The sequence below is a fragment of the Platalea leucorodia genome, assembly GCF_965183815.1.
Source record: "Platalea leucorodia genome assembly, chromosome: 5".
In the NCBI taxonomy this organism is placed as follows: domain Eukaryota; kingdom Metazoa; phylum Chordata; class Aves; order Pelecaniformes; family Threskiornithidae; genus Platalea; species Platalea leucorodia.
Genome location: NC_138827.1, coordinates 61,253,490 through 61,274,087, shown reverse-complemented (window position 1 = coordinate 61,274,087; position 20,598 = coordinate 61,253,490). Strand labels below are relative to the sequence as shown.

The 20,598-nt window shown below is 40.9% G+C and overlaps 1 protein-coding gene across 1 annotated transcript in view; it reads left to right on the top strand.

The window, feature by feature from the left end:
* Positions 1-20,598, top strand: part of DRC11 (dynein regulatory complex subunit 11) — a gene marked incomplete at both ends in the record, with an annotated part of 125,301 nt that overhangs the window by 18,317 nt on the left and 86,386 nt on the right. The window contains 4 exons of the mRNA XM_082311434.1: positions 6,819-7,143; positions 10,731-10,844; positions 13,034-13,222; positions 13,950-14,021. Coding sequence (XP_082167560.1) covers positions 6,819-7,143; positions 10,731-10,844; positions 13,034-13,222; positions 13,950-14,021 — 700 coding nt within the window. The remainder of the gene's footprint in view (positions 1-6,818; positions 7,144-10,730; positions 10,845-13,033; positions 13,223-13,949; positions 14,022-20,598) is intronic.

The following is a 20,598-nucleotide window of genomic DNA, read 5'->3' as shown; positions in this document are numbered from 1 at the left end:
GTTCCAGACATTGAACAGGAGATTTACATAGATGTTTTTGCACTTATATTTTCCTGCTGCATTTCCTCCTCGTTTATGAACTTGTTTACTATTTACTTGACCCGTAGGATCTTGACCAGTAATTTCTTCACTTGCCCTAACAGCCCCAGTTCACACACATTCAAAGCTGAGTCTTGGTACTGCTGCCATTTGTACCAGGTTTTAATCAGCTACAAGACATTTGCCCCTGCCACCAAGGAGCTTTAAACAATCAAAAAGCTTTAAAATTTAATCTCATGTCACAAATAGAACTTACATTAAGTCGTGGTTAAATATTAGTCTAAGACAAGCTTTAGGATCTCCCCTTCTGCTTCTGACAGAAACAACCAAAGGAGAGCTATGTATTTTATATTACATCCCCAAAGCTCAGTTAAAGAAAATCAAGGTTGCAAAACGAAAATGTAAGAAAATGTCAGTGCAACTTTTAATCCCCTCTTCTCTCCCCCACTTTACGTGGCTGCATTACGATGCAGTTTCTTAGGTCGTGATCACATCCTATTTTCTTCCCACAGGGCCCCAGCCTCATTCAGCGATTGGACTCTTGTTGAATATTTCTTTTTATCCCCTCATTCAGCGTGTGTCCCCAGGCCATATTCTTCAAATTCCACCCAAACGCCACAATTATTAGCTTCCTCCTGGGCATTCCTAGCATGTTCTCTCTCATACATCTCCCAAGCATTCATGGATTCATCTTTGCCCCTCTTTCCACCCCAGGGAGCATTAGCATGTCATCCTGCTTATGTTAAAGCAGGAAAACAGAGATAGAATCAAAATTATCACAACTAAGGCTCAAAGCTGCAATTCCCTCCCGTGCCTCCCTTCATCCTTAATGAGCAGGTAGGGAAAGATCTTGTGCATTACTCATACATTGTCTCCTTTGGGAAAAAGCCTTGTCAGTGGAAACATCCCAGCAGCACTTGTGCTAGGAAACAGTGAAAGAAGAGGCTACAGTTTTCAAGAAACTGAGTAGACCATGTTAACTTTCAGCTTAAAGCCTCCTGACTCTAGCAGAGGCAGAGCAGCACCCAGACACGGCATTTGTCCTTTATGCATGCAACTGTAGGCAGCTGTGCGGGCGATTGCTCTTTCCTTTTTTTAAGGGAAGGGAAAAAAAAAAAAATAAAGAGATGCACATAAGGTGATTAACACTGAAACAAACTTCATTACCACACCCAGTAAAATGTGGTATAGGCAAATGCTGCTTGGAGCTTGAGTAGGTAATGTCTTTTCAGCTCTGGCCTATTTCTGGCTACCCATCTCTGTTCGACAAAGAGCTCACTACAGTATGTAGCAATGCTACGCAGTAATTGGATATAAGTTACCAAAGCTCTCCTTCCCCATCCTTTCATGCTTCACTGGCCAGGAGGAATACTGCTTGCGAAGGAGAGGAGGCTGCTGTTCTCCTCCTTACCTCAAAGCCAAGGGCAGCCTCCAGCCCAGGCAGGAGCTGCAGCCTGACTGACAGAAGGATGGCCCTTGGAGCATGCTACAGGAAAGTTCAGCCTAAAATAATGTCTCCCCCACCTTAATCGCTTTGCAGCGTTCCCCTGTAAGAAAACAGCCATTTTTCCAGTCAGCCGTATGATTTTGGCTGGAGCAGGTGCTTGAGACCTGCTGAGGTGCGGTGTTGCCACCGCTGCTTAATGAAGCAGGCTTCCTTACCTTCCCTGCAGTTTCCCATTACATTTATGCCACAAAAATCTTTTATCCCCTATTCACTTTCTGTCATAGTACCAAAGACTGCAATTGGAGATGACAGAAGCATAGAGCTGTTCACATTGACAGTGCCAGCAGGCTGTGTTTTCTTCCACAGCCACAGCCAAAGCCTACTGAGGTTTATCCTTTATTTTCCCCGTATGCTTCAAACTCTGTAAAACATCATAGCTAGAGCAAGCATGCTTAAGGGAGGTCATCTGGCAGCATTACATTCACCACCAGCTAAGAAGTTTAGCATAATTGTAAGGCTAATCTTATTTTAGGAGCAAGGTAGGCCTGACCAAGCTCAGACCCACAAGTCAGCACTGCTCCAGACCGCAAGCTAAAGGCTTTTAAAACAGGAATTCGTTCAGACAACCTTTCAGTCAATTTGGTTGCGTCGTAAGGCCACACTGATCGCTGCTTCTGTCTGCAAAAAGTTTTATCTATAATAAGACAAAAGAAAAAAAAAAGAAAAGAGAGGGCTGCTCATGTAATATATTTAGCCCAGCAATCACCTGAGCAGGTTGTAGTGGGGGAACAGGTAACTCTGCTGACCTGAATAAGCCAGCAGTCATTTTAAATCTGGTGAGTTTTAGAAAGAGAGAAGAAAAAATAAAAGCATCAGCATTTGTGCAAGCCCCTTTTCCTCTCAGGGCCTCACTTTCCCCTCCCAACCTTTGTCTCTTGTTTCTTTATTTTAGAGGCTGCAGGGCAGGGTTTCCCTCCCCCTGTTTGGCCAGGGCTTAGCACAATGACTGACCTGTCAAGCCCCAGCTATCTGGAGGAGACCCGGAGGACTGGCCCCTGCACGCACTTCCTTGTCGCTAGACCCAGGTCTCAGCCGCCTCTCCTCTGCTCTGTGATTGTCAGCTTGATCTGCACGCTGATGAACATGTGCTGGGCTCCTTGGAGCCCTGCTCCACCACACCGATCCCTGCTGCAGCCCAGCTCCGCACCCCCTTGCTCTCAGAAGCCCTGCCGGTGCTTTCTCCATTCCCTGTTAGGTGGCCCAACGCCACGCAATCTCATCTTCTGAGAAAGAAGAAATGCAGGTAGTGTGCAGTGGCGGCATTGATGCTTCAGAATGTTTTTAAACACGTACAATTTAGCGCTCATTTAATCAAATGGGAGTTTCCACATTAGGTGAAGAGAGCTGGGCCAAGTCGGAGACAAGTGTTTTCCCTTCCATCTCTTTACATGTGTCCATCCATCAGAAAAACCATTAGGGCCCATGCAGTACTAGGCTCTGCATTTACATGGTTGGCATGTGAAAGTGTGAGATATTTGTCCTCAAAGGACAGACAGCCCAGAAAAACCAGGCATCAGAGAAGCCTAGGTTCAGCTCATATACAAATCCAGAGACAGACACGGCTTGGAGTGCAAACTGTGCCATGTCCTGGAATAACAGAAATAGTGTTCCCTTTGGCAGCTAAGTAAAAACACTAAGACACTTCAGGGGAAAAAAGAAAAAAAACCACACACACAAAGGTAACCCACTGATGCCAGATTCCACTACTGGCTGAAGAGTGGTCTGAGGGACAGTTTGCACGCTCAGCACAAATCCTTCCAAGAAGGGCATGCTTAAGTCTCAAAACCAATTCAACACAAGTAAGCAAGCAAGCTAACCTTAGCTGCACTCAAAACCGACAGATTTTTTTAAGTGTGAGAAAAGATGGGTCAAGCAAATGTGGAGAGTTAGAGGGCCCTGGAATATTGAAATGAGGCGATGCATAATTTGGTAGGATTTTAAACACATCTTTGTAACTTGAGCAGAGAAACATATTTTTAAGCTTCACTCTAAATAAGCAGATCAGGCTTTATTTTGAGCAATAAAACTGAGATTCAAACTAGAAGTCATGCTATGGCAAAAGAGTCTTCTTAAGCTCTTGCTTTAGACTCCGTTTCTACTTTGTGGGAGTGAAGAGAAGAGAAAGGACATTGGTTAGGAGGTAAAGCCTTGACCTTCCCTCCCAGCTGTAAGCTGCCGGAAAGCACTCTGAGGGCTCTGGAGTTAAGTCACTTCATGTGTTTTTTCTTCATCCCATTACAGCATTGCTTATTTTCCCCATAACACTCCTATTTTTTTAGTTGCTATGACAATTTGCAGCATTACTTATACTGCTATACACATGTAGAGATCAAGACGCAGACTTCTTTCTTTCCAAGGATTTAATAATTGTATGCCTTGAGTAGGAAAAGTATCATCAGTCCTGCTGGTTACCTGCACTAGAGTAGGCTAGTTAGATGCTTGGATGAGAGTAACCTAATTCTGATGCAATATCATCCTCAGGCATGGATACTGCTCACAACCTACCCATTACAGGACAGGAACAAACCTATGAGATGAACCAGTAACAGTAAATAAAAAGCCAGTGCACTCAAGGCTGCGTTGTACTCCCCCTTCAGTGTGTGGAAGCAATTTTGAGGGAGTTTACAACTTAATGCAGAGAGAGACCGAGCAAATAGTCAAAATAGGGGTTTAGGGGTCACATGCTGTCTGATTAACAGGCAAGGAGAGTCAGTCCTGTCCTTTGCTTCTAACACGTAACCTTGAGAACACGCATTACTCCTTCTGACTACCCTTGAACACGTTTGTCGCCAAAGCTGAAGGACTCCTCAGGAATACAGCAGCTCTGCCAAGTCCCCCAGAAAGGGCTATAAACACCAAGCACATCTGATCCTTCAAACTAGTCCAGAAGGGCTCCCATTTGGACACTAGTAAAACATGAAACAATTATTTTAATCCTGTTTTGGGGAGGGGAAACAAATGGTTGTGCATGTGTCCTCTAGTTTTAATCAGAGTGAACCTAAGTAACACTCAAATCACATTTCTGCTTGCAGCGTCCGATTATCAAGTGTTCCCCATCACGTGCCTAATGAACTGAAGCACTAGGGCAGGTCCCCCGAAGGTGTCAGTCACCCTGACCGCAACAGGTACACAGGAGCTACCAGCTTGTCAAAGCTGAAAATTTAGCAGTTCGACATCAATCTTTTATTTGTAAACTTCACTTTCCAGTGGGCCTGTCCCTTCTTTTACCCACATTTACACAGACCGTCACTGCTGCAAAAGCTACAAATATACCATAGTATCCATAGTCTTTCTTAACGTCTGAGCCACAGCAATGTGCTTGTAATCATCTTAATACTTATCTGATAAACTAATGCTTTATGGAAGCAATTATGTTCTATCTATATTGCCTTATGTTAGCGTACTCTGAACAGCTAGAACACTCTGTCCCCCTCCTCCCTCAAAAAGTCACTCAAAATATGAAAAGAAACTGGATATTAGCTGGCTCAGCAGGAGGAACCACTTGACATTCCTCAGTCAGAGGAGGCAGAAAGGGAGATTATTGTAAATTGGAGTGGACAATCGTGGAGTCGGTTCTCATTGCGGTACAGTCTGTTGTCTCCAGGCAATAACCTGCATTCGAAACGCTCTAGCCCGAGGATACCCACTGTTCATAAATCAGCCGTATGGTTGTGGGGACAACCTACAGGGCTAGGCTTTCTCAAAGATTTATAACCTCCCCTCTATCAAATGGTCTGTGAGTAGGCACAGCTAAGTAAGTACAATACCGCGTTGTTTCCTTCTGTGCTGGAAAACCCCATGAACCTCGCACCAGTATATGTTCTTCCATGTCCTGGCTTCAGAGGAAGCATACAAAACTCCCATTGATCGACCAGCAGAGCTGTTAGGTCAAAGCTAATGCTGGTCTTGTTTGTGCCAATCTTCTCCACTCTGCTGGTTTTATTTTGTTTACCTCCTGCACCTGGGTTAATTGCTGCAATTGAGTGATTTGGATGGTGCAATGGGATGTAAATGAGGTTGGAAAAAAGGAAGGGGAAAGACCTGGGTGGGCTGCAGAGGCATTAGGAAAAGCAAGACCAGCTGCATCCTGCAGAAACCCAGGTCAGCTGAAAAGTATAATATGCACTTTAAAAAATTCATGGTGCAAATTCAATAGCAGGGTTCAGATTGTTGGTGTTTTTGCTGACTGCTGCAGGGAGTCCCAGCAGCCCCGTCAGCATCCTGGACGTGCAGCACACGCCCCACGCTCGGGGCACTTGTGGGGTGGAGTTTGTCCTGTCCACCCCACTGGTCCCTCTTGCAGCACAAACCTTAGGTCATTCTGTACTCTGAGATTGGAAACGATAAGATCAGCTGACAGAGCTCCAACTTAAGCATTTATTATCAAGCACAAGCAATGTTAACAGCTGCCCAGCTTTCTTGTCAGAATTAATACACCAGCATTCCCTCAATGTTGCTCAGACCAGCAAGAGGTCTGCTCTCAAAGCTCATCTCATGGAGGCAGGGCCTTTTACTGTCTTCATCCTTCTTTGAGACGCTCTAGGAACAGCAAGGAATAACTAGGTTAAGCACATGGATGGGTCTAGATTGCACCATTGAGGCCAATAGCCTTTATTTCTAGGTCTAAGAAACAAAAGTCAGCTTTCCCTGTTACCTTAGCCCAGTTCTCCCCTCCTCCTGCAAACTTGGCAACAAGAATCAACTGTTTTTCTCCCAGCATTTTCCTCACTTCACATTCGAAATAGTGCCCACAGCTACGCTGTAGCATTAGCACCAATACAGCCCTTACCCTATAATTAGTTCCAACAACCACTTCAGAAAGGCAGAAGAGCAACACATACTTTCGAAACATCAATTGGTTTTCATCCCAAATATGGAAAGACCTAAAAGAGACCTTCCCCCATCATAAGGGCTTTGAGGGGGAGACACCTTTTCTATTAAATCATCATCTCTGTTAGCATAACTGAATGAAACTCACAACCCTATCAGGGTTCCAGCTTCAAGCATGTGTTAAGGATGAAGTCAAGACGTTTTCAACATTTAAGCTCTCATTAATAAAACAGCATTTTAAGATTCCTATATTTAAAACAAAAAGAGAAACTTCTGCTAATGGCTTTTAAAATACATTGTAGTTAAAATCTCTTTATAAATATAACGGCTCACATTTCCAGGCTTGCTTGTTTGAGAAATCCACACACATAGAGCCCTGGCATCATTGTGCGCTAGCTCTTACTTTCATGTCGGGTTAACATAGTCTCCTCTTTTCAATTAGCACTTACAATAAGATGTGGACAGATGCCCAGAAAGACCTCGACATCCAGCTCCGGAGAGAAAGAGAAGAGTTCCTCCAGCCAGAGAAGGACCGCGTGAAAGTATTCAAAATGTTAGCCACTTCCTACATCAAATACATGCAAATCTTCCGTAGCTTGGAGACAGCCCATGACCAACTCGTTCACTGGCAGAAACGGACAGTGATTCGGCAAGTACTAGATGGCGTGATTGGCCGAATCCTGGAGATGAAGAAAGAGATGGTGGAGCTGGAGAACTCGGAGTTTCATTACATTGATAATATCCTGGAAGATCTAAAGCTTCTCCCGGTAGGCCTACCTCTGTTATGAGCAAATTTATAGGAACTTTGCCTATCCTATATTTTAAGGACAGTCACATTTACTTGCAGTCTGTGAAGTTCCACCAAGTGATTCAGCTTCCTGCATGTTCACTAGTGTACTGGGTGATCAGTAATTATGGCAGTTTTATTAAAGATCAGACTATAGTTGATCTATGATGAGCATTATATATTGGAGCAAGATTTTAAAAGCTGATCTGCTTGATCAATATGTTACATTTCTGCTTCTCCATAGCAGCACAGGCTCTGTGGAGCTTTCACTTGCACATGTCCTAACATGAAGTCGTATTAGCTTAGACAGCTTCACTATTAATACCAGCAGCGTGACACTACCTGCTTTTAATGTGGGATTAGACAGAAGATGAGCAACTGATAACCAAGGTACTGTCCATTTCAGTCTGCCCTTTGTATCACTGTGAATCAGCCTGGCCTCAGGCCTCTTCCCAGAGATTGCAGGTAATGCTAAAAGTTGCATGATCTGATCTACTAGCTCGTAGTACAATGAGCTACTAAAGTGAGAAGTCTGAGACAAGTCTCTTATTATAAAGGAGGCAGGAGCTGGGAGCATATTCAACGTCCAGGGTTTAGGATTGCCTAATATAAAAGCTGCCCCCTGACAGACAGCCCACTAAACCAGATGAATACAACAATAAGGCAAAGTCTTGAAGCTGTACTCTAAAAGCAGTATGAAAAATTAGCTGCAAAAAGCTGGTTACTTCTCTCGCAGACAGCTCCACCTATTGTCAAATTCAAGTACCGCTGCTAACAGCTTTTCTAAAGAAAAAAATAGAGCTTAAATGCTTTTTTCAGGATCCTAGTTATAACATTAGGTAAATTGCCCAATATCGTTATAGCATTATTTTGATTTGCAAACATGTTTCTGTTTGCAATTGCATGTATATTTTGCTCTGAAAATTTAGGACAGTAATTGCCATGAATTTTCACCAGCTCTTTACCTTATGACGTTCATCATGGCAGAGAACTATTTTAAACTATGAGAAAGCATACTGGAGGAGCATAAACACATTTCCAGGGAAACTGATCCCTCAAATCATATTTTGAAATCATTAAGCACTGCTGTTTTCATGACTTATCAGTAAATCCACCTGCAGCAAAAAGTTGGCAAGTCTGAAAAGTCATGCTTGACATCTATTAAAAACAAGCATAAATTCAAATTCCTGCACTGCAGCTTAATTTTAAGAAGGCATGACATACCTAGGTACTAAAAAAAAAAAACAACCAAACAAAAAACACTGAAGAGATTTCAGGCTTTTCCAGAGAAAACATTATTTTCCATAGTAGACAGGAATACAGATTTATGTTTTTTTAATAAAATAACCATGCATTTTTGATTCCAAAACAAAATTACTGCCCAGTACTTGACAAGTAACTGCTGTTTCTTAAAGAATTTGCCCAGAAAGAATCTCTCTAGTCCTTCCTTTCACTGTATTATCATGGGCTAAAATCCAGCACGAACACAGAGAATACAACAGAGTAGTCTCATTTTATATCTTATGCAATGATACTGCACACTTTTTACTATATCACTGTAAGGCCAAGCTTCATCTTTCCTTAGTTCTGTGCCTCGTGTTTTTGTACGGTTGCCTTCCCACACACTCAGTCACTCAATTTCCTGGGGTAATTCTAGAGGTATTTGGATACACAAATCCCATGTGGAGCCGGGAGTGGCTAAAAGGCTGCAAATTTGACTTGAGGATAAACATCACAAACCTAATTTTTCAATGCTGGGACCCAAAAAGAGATGAAGAGAAATAGTCTCGCTACTCCCCACCCCTTCCAGCCCCAGTATTATGGCTTTGATCTCATCTTTACAGTCAGTAAAAGTCACAGTCCAGAATCACTTGTAATTAAAGCGCAGGTTAGACATCAGAGATACTCATCACCCCTACCCTGACCAACTCGCACTGCCACCTGACAGTGTAAAAGCCCTCTATGCGAGGGTGTCCAGACAAACCGCTTGATTTCTTATACCTAAAGACAGCCAGATTTGTAAACCATCCTAGAGCAATTTGCACTCTTAAAGTACAACTTAAAATAATTTCCATCACCAGTCAAGGATGTTAGAAGGTGCAAACAGGGAACTTAACAAGACAAATATTTAGAAACTTCAGCAGACCACACCTCTGCATTGTTAAAATCAATAGGGATAAACACAGCCCTACTTGGAAGTTTTCTTATGCTGCCATAATAGGGGTGTCCCAGTCTGCGCAGTGTGCAACTGAGGGAATTACTAAGGAAGTCTTTAAGTTGGCAGTTCACAGGGGCTGTTTCCATTGGCCGCAGCCTTCCCTGCAAATTCTTGCTCTAGGAATTGGAAGGCCTTAGAACTCACAAGCAGCACATTTACCATGCGTCTGTGTCAAGGCAGGAGCGGTGCTTGTTCTTTACAGCCAGAACTTTTCTCCTCTGTATCTGTCTGCACCAGAGGTGGCATTGAGGCTGCAAGGGACCAAGTCAAAGGTCTCCCTGAGCAGGTCAAAGCCCACCAAGTTTCCATATCAGACAGAACAGAGATCACTGATAGTGCAGCATCAAGTCTTGTACCTGTCTTAAGCTCATTGGGCAAAAGGACCAAGTGCCCACATATACCCGAGGACAAATTATTGCATAACTTGACTCTACAACTCCCCATGAGTAGCAAGACAGGGTAACTGTACTGCCTGTCTCCCCCTGTCCCTCTGGGTGAATCATTTGCTCAAGGAAATGTTCTAGATGTTCCTGAAACATCTAGAAGACACATTCCCCACCCCTCTCCACCCCCCACAAAAGAAATATACTTGCCAGTAATTATTCTTGAAGAATTGTCTCCAGTCTTCAATGTGATACAAAGAACAGGTTGTGCCATTCCACGGCATCTTAACTTTTGGAGTGTTTTGGGTTTTTTTTTGTCTGCCTGTTTGTGTCTTTTTTTCATTTCTCAACAAGAGTGAAATTCTACAGGAGAAGAATCGGTAGAAGTGGGAATCAGCTACATCTTTTTAATGATAGAAATGAGTAAAGACAGCCACTTCTAATCATGCCTGATTTTGAGAAGTGACTGAGATATCATGGTCACAGTCAGTAACAGTTTGTCTACAGGTAGAAATACCTGTAGATGAACAGAATTGTGCATTGGTTCCTGGCAATGGTTAAAAAAATGCAAGAGAACAGACGTATTTTTCATGTTGATTAAAAAAAAAGAAGTGGGATGATCATACAACCAGAGGTATTCAGTTCAGTGGAAATCATGTTTAAATTTCTGGCAACGCTGCCAAATATTTTAACAGTTTGATAATATAATTGAGCCATTATAAGAAGAAAGATTTCTGTGCTGCCATAGTTCAGAAACTGTGTTGATTTATTTGTTTTTGTTGAATTAGGCCTTAAGTAATTGCAAAGTAACAGCTCAGCAGCTGTTACAGAGGTCAAATTCCCCAACACTCCGAAATATTCAACAATCTCAGTCCAATTTAATTGCTTTGTAAAGGTGTTTTATTAATAAGTATTGTGATTTTAATGCAGTTCTAAAAAGCATCTCATAACTATTTATTCCTCTAGGAAGACATTGAAGTACCCATCCCAAGGTATTTTGTTAAAGAAAAGCTGGAAGTCCTGCAGCAGAGGGAGAAAACACTTGATCAGATTTTGCTTAACGCTGGATTGCAAACAGAGGTAAGCGTACCACATACCTACATAATAACATGCTTAAATTTTTAGTTTATAGACACGCATGTCTGAACACATGAGCCACTGAAGTGAAAAGTACTTTTATAGCAATTCGGAAGTAAAAGTCTGTTTATAGATAAGACACAAATAGAAAGCAACATTAAATTTTCCTGTCTGACAATATCCTGTCACATCTTGAGTCTGGTTAAGACTGAAATGAATCGACTCCGCTTTATGTGTGCAAGAGTGTCGAAGAAAGGGCAGCACTTTGGCCCAGTTTAGTAGGTGCTTTATTTGTCTAGCTCACTCTCATCACATAATTAGTCCTACTGAAATCAAGTTGGGCTTAAGTTTTACTGAACCAGGATTCCTAACTGGAACGGGCAAAACTCAGAGTTCAGGTCAGCATAACGGTTAGTATTCAGTCATTTATAACCTCTGAACATAGACTGCAGTCTCTTCTGTACAGCTATAGAGCTGCAGCTGCTAGGAGGAGTAGAAAACTGAGTTTTGGCAGAGCAGAAGTCATTACAGAGAAGTACGAGTGCTCCAGTGAAGACTGTTCTGGATTTGATATACTTTTGACCTTTTTGAAATGGCACATTGCCTACAAGCGGTCGTTGCTAACCTCCTGAAATAAACAACTGTGCCTACATGTCTGGATGACTTCGATTCATAGATGTTATAGCCAGAAGAGACAGTCCTGATCAGGCCACTTAGTCAAACTGCTGCACTGCTCCACCAGTAATTGTGCTGGTGGGGGAAGCCTGTGTGTTGATGCCAGAAAGCAACGGAGGGAAGGTTCCCAGGGAAAGAAACAGCACCAGTCAGACAGAGGCAGAGACAGAGCGCAGGCTCTCTGCTAGATAACTTTAATGGGCAGCTGCAGCCCTCTTGGCCTCCACAGTAAACCTCTTGCTAAATTCTCTGTTCTTCTAGTGGTCTGATGTTGGTCTGTGGAGATGCTCTGTTTCGGCACATTACATCTTGAAGCTTTTTTGTTTACCACAGTTTTGCTCTCACCCCTTTTCAGCATGGCATCCATTACAGATGAGACTTTCTGGTGTGCAGCCAGCTCACCTGGGAGCACCAGGCTCTCGCACTTTGGACACAGGCAGGGTCCAGATCTCCCTTGCCGGGAGGTCACAAGAGAGGCACAGGATTCAATAAACATGAATTAAATATCTCACACAGTATGAGTCCAGTGCCCTGTGCTGCACTTCCAGTTCAATCACCACTGGGATTGCTAGAGGGTTGTCAGCACTTCTGCACGCATCGTAGCAAGCCACGTACACTGAGGGAATCCTAACTGCTGTGTAACAGACCCCTGTATTCTTCAGTGTCCATGGCAATGCTGTTACAAGCAGTCTAACATACATCAAAACCAGTGGAGTTCATCAGAGGAGTCTGCTCTGCAGATCATTTGTCCTTCTATGTAATTCTGTCATAGAAAGCCCTGCTGAAAATGTAGTATAGTGAGCTCCACACAATATTTATATATAAGAATCAAATGTGAACTGTCTCCAATAGGGGGATTAACATCAAGAAAGGACAATAATTCAGCTTTTCCATGGGGAGCATGAGGGGTTCACAAGAGTTTTCGGGAGTGAGAAGGGGGAGTCCCTCTCTCCAGCTGCACTGTTCTGATATGTTTTTCTCCAAGCCTCTTCTATTTGGGCTGGGCTGACCAGGCCTGGGCTGGCTCAGAACAGCCTGTCCTTCCATTCAGCAAGAGAGCTGGGGTCCCAGCAGCACATCCAGAAACCCATCCCTTCAGAAAAATAAGAGGAAGACATTCCATAGCCTAAGAAATTGTCCTTTTAATAGAACAAAGCCCTGTGGTTCTTATGTCTTTTTTCTCAAATGGATGAAGTTCAGCACGATACATAAGCCGTGTAGAGCCATTCTTGCTTCCCACTATAGCATCAGTCTTTCCTTGTCACACATCGACTTGTCAGGTTCACTTTCTCCTAAATGTCCTCAGAAAAACACATCTCGATCTCAAACTTCCAAAATATTGCAAGATAGCACCGAGACAGGAGTCACTGCTGTTTGTGACAGGGATTTTTTTGTCTCAGAAAGTTTCCAAAAGAAGTTCATTGGTTGTTTCATTTGCTAACTGAGGTAAGCAATTAACAAAACACATAAGTCTAATACTTTGCTTTGTCCATTCCTTTTTGGCTGTGCTGTTGAAGAAACATGTCAAGGCCATGACATTTGAAGAAGCCATTAAAACGATCCAGGTTGCAGAACGGGCTCGCCAAGGCCGTCGTCGAGCAGCATTCATGAAGCAAATTTACCTTGAAGAGAAGCGAGAAAGACAAACTAAACTACAGGTCCAGCTGGGTCCAAATCTAGATGATGCTGCCACTTCCATTCAAAAGGTGAAATCTCTGATTTAACAACAGTTCTGGCAGAACCAAATTACAATGTTTTGTTCAGAAGAACAGCAGTAGACAGAAATACAGCTCATAGGATGGGGAAGCATTCTGAAATGGTAGCTTTCAGGGTGTCTAGCAAGGTGAAATACATCATTTAAACCACTTAACAAAATGAGACAGGACCCTAGATGTGCAATCAATGGCAACAGTCCTGCACTGGCAATACAGGATGACTTTATAACTTACATGTTGTTTTTCCATTCTGATTTTTATGACCTCAGTTGCTCTTTCTGGCATCCCCTTGGAATCCAGTGCATCTCAGGGAATTCATGTCTTTTCCTGTGATCTCTGGGGAAAGAGTTCATTCCATATCTTGAAAAGATGAGAAAGGAAGATCACTGCTAAATTCCAGAAAAAGTCCTTGCACATGAATAATTCAGACAATTCAGCCTGATGAGAACAAGAGCTCAGTCTAAATCTTAAGTGTAAACACTTTTTGAAACCCTGATAGTGTTGTGTTTAGAAGCTAGATATACCAGTGTGAGGGGATAACAAACCTCAGAACTTGTTTTTTTTAAAAAAAAAAGCAGATGGCAACCTGTTAAAGAGTAATAGTTTCAATTGTATATTGTGCCTTTCCTTCCTCTATTTGTTTTTTCCTGTGTCTGCCACAGTAAAGGAAGCTGTAACAAGGCCCATTTATCTCATTAGAGTTTTGTTTACAATTCAGGTTTGGCGTGGATATATCCAGCGCAAGAAAACAGAGAAAATGAGAGAAGAGGAAATGATATTTCTGGGGATGGTAAGTAGTGCTGCCTAGAGAATATAAAATGCCACACTCTGTTTGTTCTTCAGACTTTTGTAATTTAGCAGAAGATGAGAAATTAGTTTCTAAGATTTTTCCTATTTTAAAAAGAGTCTCTAAGGAATACAGAACTAAACTGAAATAATAGATGGCACAGAAATAGCACAATTTGTCTTATGCTGCGTGCTTTTGTGCTATATATACACGGTGCAACGTATGTGGCAGATGTGGAAACAGGCAGTGTAGAATTTGCCCCAGGTTCTAGGGAATTTGACCCAGTCATGACAGAGCAAGGAAATTTTATTTATCAATTTTTAATTAATAATTCCAAGACACTTGAGCTGCCTTATCCTTGAAGTAGAATTAAAGCAGCAAAGTCATCTTCTCCCACCCCTTTGCCAGCCAGCGTATGTCAAAAGCAGGAAAAAGGGATATTAAAACTGCCATATTAATATATCAATATTTCCATAAACCCATAAGGAAACAAGCAAAATATTCCTCACATCATACTGCAAAAGTATGCAGGGAAGTGAACAGCTGTCCATGGTCGGTTAGATTGTGTGGGGCGAAAGAAAAAAATGAGGGCACCCCTTCCAGAAGAAGGAACCTCTTCCTCCCACAATCAGAGAAGGTACATCTCCTCCTCCCACCAGCATCTTCTTTCCTAGCAAGTACCTGAGAAAGAAAATAAACTCTTTACAGGTGACATTTTCTTTGGCCACCACCAATCCTTTGGGTGCCTTCATTAGGCACTAACAGGTGTCAAGCCTCACAGTTCTCTCTTCAGCTACAGTAGCACAGCCCTTGTACCAAGTTCTAGTAAAACTGCTTCACAGCACTACATTACAGAAACATTTATTGCTGCTCTGTTTGGTAGGTTTATTTATACCTCCATGTTCCACAGTTATTAAATGATTAATTTATAAACTAATAATTTAATTTTGGATTAAAACATGCTTTCTGCTTCTCTGAGACAATTTGGATTATTTTCTTACCCAGCAATGGAATTGTCCTTAGCTACATTATAGGTTTATGAAAACTAATTGTGCCTATAGCATACACCTGACAAACATGTATCATCAGTTAAGAATGACCTTAAAATCTTATCTTTAGGAAGTAACATGTACATTTACCAAATGGTAACATTTTGCCACGTTAAATACAGATAACACCCTATGGACTATTGTCTTCAATATCTGCTGGCCATTAACAGTAAATGTGGCTAGCATAGCTAAACAGAGCTTTGGGTGCCGATTCTGGCTCTGTTTAAGGCAAAGAAAGTTCCCAGAAATTTTAACCAGTGTGGACCTCAAATGGTAAATATTTGGGATGTACTGAAAATTAATTAGAAATTATACCTTTTGCAAAACAAGGGATCATTTCCTATCAAATCCCATGACAGTTTCTGTTGAGTCTTAAGACTAGAGCCTTAGGAAGGAAATCTAAGTCTGGTATCAGTTACTGGAGGGTTCGCAGCCAAGCACTCTTCTTGGTGGCCGATGGTAGGAGCAACTGATAACTAGGATGTAAATAGCCTAGTTTATGGGGAGGAAATCTATATGATCATAGGGATGAAGGGAATTAAAACCAAACACGTAAGTGCATTTGTTTCCTGACCTCCATTTAAGGAGCAAGAGAATTGATGTTTGCAGCTCTGTACTCAGGCTCATTACTCTTTATCCAGTATATAATCAAAGGATGTGGGGAAAAAATGGATACCTCTAAATAAATCTAAAAAAAAACCAATCTGTTCATCTTTTGTGTTTCCCTTTTACTTTTCATGCTGCATTCCGTTCCACGGTCTCCAAAGGAAGCGAGTGGCAAGCAGGCGTTGGTTCACACTGATAGATAGGCAGTGAGCTCCAAAGGTCAAGTCCCTTTGATGTATGATCATGTCAGCCCTCTAAAAAATGACCACAGATCTTCATGTGTAAATATGTTGAATTTGCTTTTCTAATGCTGCACGACTTAGATAAATTAGAAGACCTAGCCATCCATTACTCCAAGTCCATCCCAAAGGAGACTTGACTTTTACTGCAATAAATATAATTTCTCTTATAATTATCACTATTTTTAAAACGTCTATGTTATTTTCATATAAAAGACTGCTTTGCAAAAAGAGCTAGTCCATTTGAAGTACTAAATAATCATTTTTTGGAAAAATTCAGTTGTGTTAGCAAAAAAAAAAGGAAATATTTGCAACAAAGACCAGGAATTGTCCAGTCTTTTACTTAATTCAATATTATTTTCTTTACTGTCTACTTACTTCAGAAAAATTTATGTATCTCTTCTGGAATTTGATTCTGTTTCATCTTTTGCTTGATGACAGAGTAGAAGCCTATGTTCCAGAGATTTTTCTTGGCTCAAAAGTAAAGGCTTATTATTATCATTATTTATTAAAGCTTAATTGCAGAAACAGCATGATTCCCTTAGCACATGTTTTTCTAAATCTCCGATAAATCACAACTTGCAATACCGGTTTAATTTGTAAAGAGAAGCAAGCCTCACTAAGAGCACATATATCTTGATAACTGTATCCTGACCTGTTTCCTCATCTTCCTCACATTGCTGCCACAGTGCTGTTTACTACCAGCTCCAGCCTGACCACCGTAACCAATGTTCCAAGCATAGGCATGTGTTTAAGCCACACTGACCACACTGATGTGGCAAAAAAACACATTAAATTGTCTTGAAAACATGCATGTGCTGTCCAAACAAACCTGTGTTTCCTTGCTCTGACTATTTTACTGTTACAGCCCAATTATAATGTACCATTTTTCCAGTTTTTAAACTAGTAATTCCACTTGTCTGTTTCTGGCATTTATAAGTTCTCTGTCATTAAACACCACAGTTAGAGGCTGCTGTGGTTGTTTCATTTTGCTGCAGTGCAAACTAGCTCTCAGCCTAGTGTAACTGGATGTGTGAACTGGTTTTTGGCAACTGCTTTGCCTCAGGGTGGTGCGAGACAGCCCAAGCCTAATAATGGATCTACGCTCCGCGCTCCCGCTAACAGACTCTCCTAACAGGGTAGGCCCTGCAGGAAGTTATACTTACAATCTCAGAACACAGGCTACTGGAAAGAGGAAAAGCTGTTTTTAACATAAAATTTTAGGATAAACAGTTTGCAATCAGACTGATTTATGGAAGGGTAGGTGGAGCCTATGAACAAGGAACAGGAAAAGACAAAACAAAATCCATCCCAATTTAGGGGCTCAGACTACTACTGTTGCAACTTTGAGGCAGGAGCAGTCCGAAGGCCTGGACATCCCCTTGCTCATGTTTTCACATAATGAGCACAAGTAATCAATCCCATTGGATCCAAGCGCTGTACATGCTTAAACAATTTACAGGACTGAGCCCTGCATGCTTTGCACATGCATACACATAAACACCTTCTTGTCTCACAGATACATCTATTGATTTACAGTTACACAGCTCTCACACTGTTCTATTGTGTAACTTCAGCCCTTACCAAAGAGGTACTGGCACAGTACGTGCTGATCTGTGATTTTCTCACGTAGCATTTCCATCGTCCTTCCTTCTCCTATATCCTTTTCACATGAAAGGATCTATGTGGTCCTAAATAAAAACACTGTTCTCTTCTTCTTACCTCTTTGAAACATACCCTAATTTAGGCATGTTGTCTTGGATAATGCTTTTATTTATATCTGAGAAAACAGTCTCCCAAACATTCCTTGTTCTTTGAATTCCTGATAAATATAATTCATTTTATCCAGTCAGAAAAAAAAATTAGCATTTCCCAGAATAGCCTTCTGTGTAAACATTAGACTATGACTAAATAAATATTATATGGGATTTAACAAACTGCAAACTCCATAAGTAAGTGAAATGTAAAATATTTCTTCAGCTCTTGAAAGTGGGCAGTTACAGTAGTGGTACACACCAGGCGCGTTTTTATCAAGCATAAGATTAAAATGACTTTTGTTTTACTTGCAACCTAGATGACATTTAGATGTCAGCACAAAGCTATATGTTATTTCACCAGGCATACATATACATCTAAACAGTGATAACTAATCTGTCCTGTTTTCAATAGAAATTTAAAACCTGCTTATTTTTGAAATAGAAAGACTCTGGGAAGCAAGAAGTCCACTAAATAATTTGGCTTTCATTGGCTGGAGTCACATTAACAATGAAATCACTGCCTTTCAGAGTCCAAGACATACTTGCCATTTTTAGTGGAAGTTTGACAGCATGCCCAGGTATAATATCAGAAATAAACATAGCCAAAATTACATAAACTTATATGGTCATGAATATAAATATTTTCTCCACTTTAAATTTTCTTTCATCTTATTAAAAAGCGTTGCATGTCAATATTTTTTTATATATAGATAATATAAATCTATAGAACAGCCATTTTCAATATTTTTCTAACCAGGCCTCTTACTACAAATGCTTTGTTTGAATGCATATGACAATTACTTTAATTGGCAAAGCCATTGAAGTGAATCATATAGTAGGGAAGCTTTAATGAATGCAATATATTTTTCTTAGTTGTTCCTTTTTTGTGCCTAATTTAGGAATTCAGCCATATAATTGATGTGGCTATCACCATTTGTGTACCATGGAACCTATATGAATAAGATCTTCGTAAGACAAGAGACATTTTTAAGATACATTCTTCCTGCAGCCAGACAAAATACACTGAGGAAATGAAAAAACAAGAACATAGCTGACTCTAATACCAAACTTTTAAAGATAATTTGGATCACCATTTAAAATTCAGTAGAATAAGAGTCATGAGTAAAGAACAGGATCTCAGTTGCTTAGGTGGTAAATTCCTTTAGTCTACTGGTAAGGAGTTACTTGTCTGTGTAGTCCAAATGTAAAAAAAAAAAAAAAAAAAAAATCTCACTTTCACTACTGGTGAAAATAAATGACCATTAAAAATACTTACTTTGCTTAGGAAATAAAGCCCTTCAGAGAAGCAAACTATACTACTTCTGAAAATGAGCAATCTGCAGCAAAATGCTACACAACTACTACATCTATCAAAAGATTACAATTATGGACAGTACTGTCTGTAGTAGAACATTTACTGAAGAAGTCCCATAAAACCATTCAGTGGGTGTTTTGGCTGTACTGTTTTAGGTCTAAGAAAAGAAGCTGTCCTAAATTAAGTGCCCAGTAATAAAAGCTGTAGTAAATCTACCTTTCAGGCATAATATGAATGTTAGCCTTAAAACGTGAAGTAAAATGAAATGTATTTATTTCATTGAAATGAAGACTATCTTTCCTTGTAAGTGTAGTCGTAATGGAACAATTGAAGAGCAGTTAGTTCCACAGCATGGGGCCTCCTGTATGTAGAACTGTAGCCTTAAGCATGTTCAGCCAGCCTGCACACCTCTAAGTGTTTTATAATGAACAATAACGCAGTCTGTGTTGGAAAGAGCTGTTGAGCTGACTAAGCAGAAAGGCAGGCTTTTCAAGCTAGGAAAGAGTGATCTATGCAATCGAGTTCTTAAGTCGAAAAGGGAAAACGTACAGAGACTTTCATCACATTGGCTTACCTGGGAGGTGTAGGGAACTTCTTCCTTCCTTCTGCTGGTGGGTCTCCCACTTCCGTAAAACCTAAGTTCTCTTTGGGGAGGATAGGCGGAGAAGGAGTAAAGAATCAAACAGCCTCTCATCAGCATACTTGAGACTGATGAGTTGGAATAAAATTCTCTTTTAGACAAATGTCCATTTTGCCTTATTAATTTAAACAAGGATTTTAAAGACAAAGCCCATCAAACATTAGATAAGCATTTTAAGTTAATGGACCATGTACTCCTATTTTCCCACAAACTCAGGAATCTTCATATTATGTCCTATTTCTACAGCAACATCAATTATTAATATGTATACTTTTGCTGACAGAGGACCACACTAAAAATGTGAGCTTCGTTATCCAGTTCTGGGTCATTAACTGTGAAAAGCTTGTAAATATAATGGTTTATTCACATGGGAAGCCTTCATTAAGATGCATTATTCTACAACTGATGTGGCAGCATTGCATTATCAAGTTCACTGTCTCCATCTAATATTTGTAATTTGTTTCTAAATGAGTTGCTGTTTGTAGGGCAAGTTAACAAATTTGAATTTCACATGGCCAAAGAAATTTCTTAAAGATGGGAAAATGCTTCTTCCCCCAAGGAAAAGCTATTTATTAGTATCTCACTGTAGAATGCCTCCCTTTGATTCAGAAGCAGAAACATTAGAGGTGCTGAGAGAAGTGATGTTAGAAATAAATTGGCTTTTGTCTTCCTTAACGTGCACATTAAGTATAGAGCTCTATATAAGCGGCACTCATCATATTGTCTCAGTATAACTCTTTAGAGCTCCAGAACAAGCATGCAGGCACATGGGAAGTTGATCTGCAATACTGGAAGGCACAGGTCAGAGACTGGCCAGCAGCGAGGCATTCCTGCTGGAGCTGTTTGAAACCATCCTCTCACACTGACCATCTGTCTTGGCACTCTTTCTGCCATTTCAGTACCTATTTTCTCTTGCATCCTCAGACGGCCAAAGCTTCTTGACACGTACTTTCTTCTGAAGTCTGCTCCTTGAC